This window comes from Salvelinus sp. IW2-2015, linkage group LG13, assembly GCF_002910315.2.
Source record: "Salvelinus sp. IW2-2015 linkage group LG13, ASM291031v2, whole genome shotgun sequence".
NCBI classification, from domain to species: Eukaryota; Metazoa; Chordata; class Actinopteri; order Salmoniformes; family Salmonidae; genus Salvelinus; species Salvelinus sp. IW2-2015.
The window spans coordinates 22,897,887-22,907,362 of NC_036853.1; the positions used below are offsets into that span (position 1 = coordinate 22,897,887).

Here is a 9,476-nt window from a genome sequence, read left to right on the forward strand (position 1 = left end):
GGTGGGTTATCTAGGTTATTATTTGTCTATGTTGGCCTGGTATGGTTCCCAATCAGAGGCAGCTGTTTATCGTTGTCTCTGATTTGGGATCATATTTAGGTAGCCTTTTTCCCACTGGGTTTTTGTGGGATCTTGTATGTGTGTAGTTGCCTGTGAGCACTGCATTTGACTTCACGTTTAGTTTTTTTCTGTATTATTTAGGTGAGTTTCTTTAATTAAACATGTGGAACTCTACGCACGCTGCACCTTGGTCCGTTAATTCTACAAACGATCGTGACAGTAACGCTTTGTAAGGTTAGCAGTAAAACCTTGATATCAGCCCTAGCCTAAACAGGAAGCCAGTGTAGAGGCTAGCACTGGAGTAATATGATCAAATGTTTTGGTCAAGATTCTAGCAGCCGTGTTTAGCACTAACTTAAGTTTATTTTGTGATTTATCTGGGTAGCTGGAAAGTAGAGCATTGCCGTAGTCTAATGTAGAAGTGACAAAAGCATGGATACATTTTTCTGCATTATTTTTGGACAGAACGTTTACAGATTTTTGCTATGTTACATAGTTGGAAAAAAGCTGTCCTTGAAACAGTCTTAATATGTTTGTCAAAAGATCAGAGAGATCAGGGTCCAGATTAATGCAGAGGTCCTTCACAGTTTTGAGACGACTGTACAACCATCAAGATTAATTGTCAGATCCAACAGAAGATCTTTGTTTCTTGGGACCTAGAACTAGCATCTCTGTTTTGGCCCGAGTTTAAAAGTAAAACATTTGCCACCATCCTCTTCCTTATGTCTGAAACACAGGCTTCCATGGAGGGAAATTTTCGGGCTTCACCATGTTTCATTGAAATGTACAGCTGTGTATCATCCGCATACCAGTGAAAGTTAACATTATGTTTCTGAATGACATCACTAAGAGGTCAAATATATAGTGAAAACAATAGTGGTCCTAAAACGGAACCTTGAAGAACACTGAAATTAACAGTTGATTTGTCAGAGGACAAACCATCCAGAGAGACAAACTGATATCTTTCCCGACAGATGAGATCTAAACCAGGCCAGAACTTGTCCGTGTAGACCAATTTGTGGTGAATGTGGTGATCGATGGTATCAAAAGCAGCAATAAGGCTGTAACATAACAAAATGTGGAAAAAGTGAACGGGTCTGAATACATTCCAAATGCACTGTATATGCCCAGACTTTTCCATTTTGTTCCCAATTGTGCGCCACACTATAGGACTATAGGCCGGTTGTAATACAGGCTGGATGTCATTGTTCCTGATGGTCAACTGAGGGTACCGCTGTGTGCTGCAATAGTGGATCATAATAGGCTAATGTATTACAAGTTGTGCAATAATTTGGGACATGTAGCCTATCTGAATCATTATGGAACGCAGACCCTACATAGCAGTTTAAACATGAAGACTGGCCCAAGGGTCATTGTCATCACAGTTCTGTGAGAATTAGAGTAGATTTATAGGATTATTGTTCAACCACTATTTCTTACCGTCCAATATTTTATGGATTAGACAATTGAATATGGCAAATTTCAGGAGGATTCAAACCACTGTATTATTTATTCACCAATATACTCACCAAAGGCTCTCCAACCCTGCTTATGTACGACTCATAAATACTTTCCTAACCCTAAATAATCAACAAAATCCAAGTATTTTTTTATCTACCAATTGGTGCAACAACAAATAAAGGATACGAATATATGTATATTATTTAAGATGGCTTGCTTTCATAATTCCTATTCTGAACTTGTTCTCTCGATATACAGTATATTCTAGTCAGTGAGTCTGAGAAAATTCTAATTAAATGTAAATCGTATGTAAAGATATGGCTTTAGATAAATGTACTGAAAACCCTGTTGAATGACAACTCCATGAGAACATCTGTTGGCCAGCAAATGGGAGGGTTTTCAGCTGTTTAATTAAATGTTTTCAATGCACATCAGGGAGTCACACCTGCAAAGCCTGTTACGCACATGCATAAGGTAAGTGTAAATACCAACTACTGAGAAGGGTTTAAATCAAAACACGGACTATGGGTGGGAAAGTATTGTCTCAAGTTCAATTTGACAAAGAAAGGAAAATACATACACACACAGGTCTACAAGTAAATATTTATTTTATAAAACTAGTTACATTTATTACAAGTTTAGTACAGTAGATATCGGTTTCGATCAAATAAGGTAAGTTATTATAATAAACTGTACAATTGAGAGGCAAGAACAATCTAGAAAAAGCAAAACATCTGATAGAAACTTGTCCGTACAAAAGATTAAGGTGTTGCATTTGATAAAACCACTTGTGTGAGATGTAGACTGGCTTTTTCCAAGAAAACACAATTGACAGAAAAAGAAAGAAAAAAGAATGAAAACATTTGCTAATTCAATTGTCAAATTCCAGTTGCCATTTCCTGCAATAGAGGAAGTGGGCGGATTGCTTCTCAGGAACTGGGTGTGTCCCTGTGGCTCCCCTGACCTTCCATCTACTGTGTAAACATGATTGCATTCCAAGGGTTTGCTAAAAACAGGGGTCTTTACCTCATAAAACCTTCATCAATCCCATTGAATATATTACATTTATCTCATAACAAAATACTTTGACTGAATAAACAATGCAATGGATAAGCCACTACTACATGTGATGACATTGTTCCTGATGGTCACCTGAGGGTACTGCTGTGTGCTGCAAAAACAGGCTCAAGGAGAGGGGTATATTTTGTGGGCAGTTAGGGGAACAGTGCTAGTGATGATGGTGGTGACCATTAGGGGCTAAACAGGGGGTGCACTGTAGCGCACCTCAACACTGAACTTGTCTGCTGTTTTGGGCGGCCGTGGCTTCTTTACAATGCTTCTCTTCATGATCATCTCCTCATTAGCATAAATGGGTGCGTCAGTGTCGTCTGAGTGGTAGCCTGACTGGTACCCACTCGTCTGATTGGACGACTCGGAGGCCAGAGACTCCTTACTCTTACATCGCTGGATGTGACTATAGGAGGACAGGAACCATTTATAATCCAATAAACAAATACAGTAACAATCACACAAATACTGTGAGAGTCCAGAGTGTAATACATAACCATTGGGTTGGGGGTTATGGGCCTCCTGTTTTCTCACCTGAAGTTGGACGTGCGGTGACGCTGATGGTCCAGACTCTTCATCTCCTCTGGTGATAGGCACATACCGCTGTCCGTCTGACCCTCCTGTAGGGAACACCCACATGGACTCAGATTATTGGCTGTTGATATGTAAGGGGAAGTGACACTGTGTGTAACCATGGAGGCACTCACCATGACGCTGCTATGCCCCACAGGGATGTCATCAAAAGTCTTCACACTGAGTGGTCGACTGCACCTGTCACTCTGCTGGGAGAGCCTATAAGGGGCAGTGAGGAGGGGCATCACAAGTTACACTAGCAACTAGCAAGTGTTCATACAAACTGCACAAAGGTAGTCCACTATATTGGGGTTTCATTTGTGACGGATCAATGCGATGCTTGGTGTTAATTTGAGTCAGTGTGCATGTTGCTGACCCGAGGGAGATGGCGGGTGTGTTGTCGCAGTGTATCTGGGGGACATGGGTTTCCTCTCTGATGATCCTGGTGAAGGGGTTCCTGGGTTCAGGGCTGAGTGAGCCCCCCTCCACCTCCACTGCTGTCAGAGGGATGTAGTCCTTCCCATCCTGAAGGTAAACACACACGATTACACTCTCAGACCTCACACTCTCACCTCATACACACACAATAAGATGAACAAACTCACATACCGTGCACCAATACCCTCATAAATAAACTAGCACACATAGCACATGTGTGCTAGTGCTAGTTACATACATACATGTAACATGTATGTACACAAACAGACCTGATGAGCGCTGGCCTGTAGCAGGTTCCCCAGATGTTCTACGAGCTCGGTGAAATTTGGTCTGTCGGTAGGTTTGTCCAGCCAGCAGTCCAACATGGTTTGATATCTAGCAGAACAATCATTACCTGGTCATTTGTAAATTCATCACTGCAACACACTGCAATGGTGTCACATTGTTGCCTATGGCTTCACGTGTCAGATTCTATTGGCAGATAATTGTATTTCACAGTCATAATGGAATTGAGCAGGCTTCAGTATGTCATGTCGTGTGATATGCTGTATTTCAGTAGTCCACTCACATCTCAGTGGTGGCGTAGTCTGGTGCTCTCATCCTGGTCCCTTCCTTCAGCCTCCTGCAGAAGGCCTCATCAATGCCAACACCAGGGTATGGAGATGCCCCTGTGGTGGAGAGAACAACCGTTATAATACAGTCACAGTGTGGTCATGGTGCGGCCACTAAGTGGTCAGGTTGTGTTTGAAGAGGTACTGTCACTTGGCTCACCCAGAGAGAAGATCTCCCAGAGCAGAATGCCAAAGGACCACACGTCGCTCTGTGTGGTATAGACCCGGTCAAAGATGGTCTCAGGAGCCATCCATTTCAGAGGGAGCCGCGCCTGTAGAGAGAATCACAGTTTATGAGACGTCGTAATAACCACTGCTAGTGACTGAGGTACGGCGTGTTCTTAGTAGCTTACGTCTCCCTTGCGGACGTAGTCGGGGTCTTTGTAGACGTCTCTGGCCAGACCAAAGTCACAGATCTTCACAATGTTGTTTTCTGAGAGCAAGATGTTCCTAGCTGCTAGGTCCCGATGGATGCACTTGCGAGAGGATAGGAACTCCATGCCCTTGGACACCTGGAAGCTGTAGCTGATCAGGTCCTCCATGGTCAGGTGCTCCTCCCACTCACAACTCTCTGCTTGGGTTCAAATTTGGCATTTAATAATAGCAAAGAGGTTAAATTATCACATTATCACGTCATACATTATACATTGTGATGAGTGAAGTGGTGCATACAAACGAAGGATCTTAATTTGATCAATCTTTTGTTGCTTAGAATTTTCCTGCAAATAGTGTATTTGAGTTTTAAAAAGGCTTCTAAAGTTTGTAATTCCCACTTTGAAATTAATTTCAGACTTGATTTGCCTACAAAAATGTATATTAAATATACCCCACATAATAATTCAAATGTCCTGTTGCTGCATGATTATTTTCCCGCTGTAGCACAAATTAAATATATAAATCCTATTGGTGATATGTACAGTATTTGCATGAGGTGAGTATGGAGGTATAGAGCTGCAGTACCATCCTCCTCCTCTACGTGGCTAACAGAGCTCTCCTCTCCCAGTCTGGAGCAGACTGCTGTCCCAGTGCAAATGTCCAAGTGGGTGCTGGTCCCCAAACCCAGGTCCCCTTTAGTCACGTCCTCCTCCATCCGCTCCCACTGACCTGACCGAGGCCGCCTCCTCTGTAACCATGGAGAAATGGCATGTCAAAGGATCAAGGACCAAATGTCTAATAGAAAAACTGGACTGGAAAACTCCTGGCCCAAGCAATACAACATGAAATGGAAGCTGGTAGTTTCCAGCGGCTCAGGCAGGCAGACAATGTGAGAGCATCACGGAGAACACTTGTGTAATGGTCTGGGATCAGTGTAACCACATCAGAGGCTGGCTGAGCTTTACAGACCGCTGTTGCTGGGGCATGGCTCATTTACCTTGAAGGGGCTGTACTCTCCACGCTTGCTCTTTAAATAGCTGGAGAGGTTGCCGTGTTTACAGTACTCCACAATCACCATCAATGGACCTGAGGGGGGAGAAGGGGGAAAAGGTTAAATATCAGAGGAAGATCATCACTTCACTAGAGCACTGTAGAATGGGAATGTGTAGTAAAGTAAGGGAAAGCGTAGGAGTGAGAAAGAGAGAGAGGACATGGAAACAGAGGCCCTCTTCCCCGTTCCCAGAACATGGCTTCCTCTCTGCGGTTTGAGCAGATATACAATTAGGACAGATAGAGCATGCTTGTTATTCTCTGCCTCTCACCACTAATAAAGCAGACATTTCTTGATGAACACAATGTGCAGAACACAAATGGAAGAGGGGGAGAAAGGGGTGCCAAGAAATGGTGCGAGAGAAAAAGAGGGGGAAAAGAAAATAGGAAAGGGAATACGTGAAATATGAAATGTGTGAGTTGATAATGTGAAGACTCACTCCCTGGTTTGGTGCAGGCCCCCAGCAGGTTGACCACATTGAGATGGTGGCCGATGTGGATGAGGATCTTCAGCTCTGACATCAGTGCACGGTACTCACTGGAGGTGGCTCCCTCTGTGGTGGGCAGAGATAAAAACTCAGTCAGCTCATTTTTAGAGAGAGAGAGAGAGAGATTCTGAGCACTCTTGAGCTGTCTGATGCTGTTATGGGACTGTTCTAAGTGCAGACACAAACAATACTTTTGTTTGAGGAGGGAGAGAGAGAGAGAGAGAGAGAGACAGAGAGAAGTCATGCAGAAGAACAGCTCCTGACTTGTTATAACTTTTTGGTTGTTAAGAGCGAGATTGACACGATTAAATTAGCAAAAAATTTATTGGTAATCAAAATGTACAACTGAAGATCAACACAGGAGGAAAAGATTGACAGAGAGTGAGTTAAAAGACCAATCTTCATCGTGGTAGCTAGCCAAATTCAAATCTGTCAGCTAGTTTACAGTCTAGCTCTAACTGTTTACTGGTGGTAACCATAGCAACATGGCCACTGAGGCAGCGCTAGCAGCGACAGCAGCAGCAGAGACTGAGAGACTTTCCCCACTTTTTTTTGAATACCCAGCAGAAATCAAATCAGAGAAGGGAAGAATCAATTTTAAACACATAATTCTGAGGGAGAACCCAGAAACTTTGTTTGCCGACTGCTCACAAAACAGGACTGTTACAAACCTGTTATTTTACACAGACCACACTACTGCCTGGCATACAGCTGTAACCAGGCATTTCAGCTATACCACAAAGAAAGGCATCTGCAAGGGAAGGCAAATCCACATTTTTGAGGACAGCGATAAGGACCAGGAAAACAGGTTTCTGACGGTAAACATGTATCAGAACGGCACTGTCATGGTCCAGGGCAGTGAGGCTGCACTCAGCTCTGTTGTGCAGGACTTCCCCACCTTAAGGAAGATGGCGGAAAGCAAAAAAGAAAAGCACAGCACCCCGACCTCTCCCCTCACCTCAGGCACCCCAACAGCAGGACTATCCTCCCCCCTGCCAGCCTACAACCACCAGAGCCAAGACCACACTACCATCAGCCTGTTGAGAGACAGGCTGGCTGTGATAGAGGTATGGGTTACTGAGCTGAAGGAGCAGCTCCCCAGCTACACCACCACCAGCCCAGACACAGAGCTTCTACGGGACCAGATCAACCAGAGCAGGACCCAGCTGAAGAACTCTGTCCAGGAGCTGAGCGAGAGCCTTACCACAGCGCTTGAGGAGGTAAAGGCCACCATGAGGAGAGAGCTGGTGCAGGTAAAGGAGGAGATGGCAAAGGAGTTGTCTGTCATCAAGAGAGTGCTGCAGCACAGAGAACAGACTGTAGAGACTCCCAGAGAGAAGCTGCAGCCCCTCACCACCCCTAACAACCCCACTGACCCACCTTTACCCACAATCCCCCCCCCCATACCGACAACACTTTAGCCACACCCCCAGTCAACAAGGAGGCTCACATGGAGACACCTACTACAGAGAGAAGCTCTCTGGCCCACCCTGACACACCCCCACACACCCCTCCATGTACACAGGCCCTGTGTACTCCAGCCCCAGACCGTAAACGCACTAATCTGGTAAAACCCACTGAGGTGGCCATCCTCATTGACTCAAATGGGAAATTAATCCAAGAAGATAAACTCTTCCCCCAACACAAGGTGTGCAAAATATGGTGCACAAAAACACAGGATGCACTCCACATCCTGTCCCAGCCTGACTTTGACACACCAGGCCACATTATTATTCACACCGGCACCAACAACCTGCGAGAGGAGCAGGAGAGAGTAGGCAGCCTGGTCAGCAGAGTAGCAGAGAGGGCCTCTGAGCGGTTCCCCAACTCCACATCACCATCTCCACTCTGCTGCCCCGCAAAGACTTTCATCCCCGTACCATTCAGAAAGTCAACGCTGACATCACCAGAGGGTGTGGCCTACTCCCGAACGTGCACGTTGCTCACCACCCAACAATCACCCCAGAGCATCTGCACAACCACTCCCACCTGAGGAAGCAGACAGTAGGGATGTTTGCCAAGTCTCTAAAGGACGTGGCACTTGGTAGACAAACACCCCATGCCGCACTGGACAGAGGACCACCCAGAGACCCCTACCAGACCACTGCACCACCAAGGAGCCCCAGGCCCCACACGCACGCACGCACGCACGCAGGCAGCACGCACGCACGCACGCACGCACGCACGCACGCACCAACGCACGCACGCACGGCACGCCGCACGCACGCACGCAGCGCACGCACGACGCCGCGCACGCAACGCACGCTACGCACGCCGACGCACGCACGCACGCACGCACGCACGCACGCACGCACGCGACGCAGCGCACGGCACACGGCACGCCACGCACGCACGCACGCAGCGCACGCACGCACACCACGCACGCACGCGACGCGACGCACGGCACGCACGGCACGCACGCAGCAGCAGCCGCACGCACGCACACACACACCACCACGCCACACACACACACACACCACACAACACACACACAGTCTTGTACAGCTAACCTTGGTGGGACATACAATTCACAGTCCATTCAAAAACCTATTTTCCCTAACCCCTAACCCTAACCCGTACTCTTACCCTAACCCTAACCTTAACCCTAACCCAAAAAACCTAAACTTTATCCTAACCCTAAACCTTACCCTAGCTCCTAACCCTAACCCTACAACAACCTTAAATATTTAACTTAATTCTAACCCCTAACACTAATTTCTAACCTTAACCCTAAACCCCCCTAGAAATAGCATGTTGACCCTTGTGGGACTAACAAAATGTCCCCAGCTGGTCAAACTTTGTTGTCGTTTACCTATTCTTGTGGACTTCTGGTACCCACCAGAAATAGTTAAACACGTCCACACACACACACCACACCACACACACACCACACGACACACACACACACACACACCACACACACACACAACACACCACCACACCACACACAACCACCACCACACACACACACAACACACACACACACACACCACACCACACACACACACACCACACTGCTACTAGAATTTTACTTGTTCAGACTGAATAGGAATATTTATATATATAACAGAAAAAATTTTAGCTGTATCCTGTTTATCTCACTCTTTAACAACTTATTAGTTTAGTAGTTACTGTATTTCTGACTGCTATCTTTTCTTTTGAACATGAAATCACTATCAGTTAGCATGTGGAACATTCAGGGCCTAAACTCATCAACCTTTGGCTGAACGAGTTTAGCACTGCGAATTCAACAAAATCTTAAAGATGTTGACGTCATCATTCTGCAGGAGAACATGTGTAAGGCTGACATTGTCCTCACTGCCCCACAGGCTACAGAGAGGTAATTTGTGTC

The 9,476-nt window shown here is 45.8% G+C and overlaps 1 protein-coding gene across 3 annotated transcripts in view; it reads right to left on the reverse strand.

Moving 5' to 3' along the window:
• Positions 1-2,535: 2,535 nt before the first annotated feature.
• Positions 2,536-9,476, reverse strand: part of LOC111972318 (vascular endothelial growth factor receptor 2) — a 24,325-nt gene continuing 17,384 nt past the window's right edge. For 2 of the 3 annotated variants that reach the window (XM_023999312.2, XM_023999314.2), the window contains exons 19-29: positions 6,077-6,190; positions 5,584-5,672; positions 5,172-5,334; positions 4,565-4,785; positions 4,372-4,483; positions 4,169-4,268; positions 3,870-3,975; positions 3,539-3,687; positions 3,297-3,381; positions 3,124-3,209; positions 2,536-2,995 (exon numbers count right to left, since the gene is read on the reverse strand). In XM_023999312.2, the coding sequence (XP_023855080.1) occupies positions 2,779-2,995; positions 3,124-3,209; positions 3,297-3,381; positions 3,539-3,687; positions 3,870-3,975; positions 4,169-4,268; positions 4,372-4,483; positions 4,565-4,785; positions 5,172-5,334; positions 5,584-5,672; positions 6,077-6,190 (1,442 nt within the window). In that variant the 3' untranslated portion in view covers positions 2,536-2,778. The remainder of the gene's footprint in view (positions 2,996-3,123; positions 3,210-3,296; positions 3,382-3,538; positions 3,688-3,869; positions 3,976-4,168; positions 4,269-4,371; positions 4,484-4,564; positions 4,786-5,171; positions 5,335-5,583; positions 5,673-6,076; positions 6,191-9,476) is intronic. The other variant, XM_023999313.2, reaches the window with a different exon arrangement.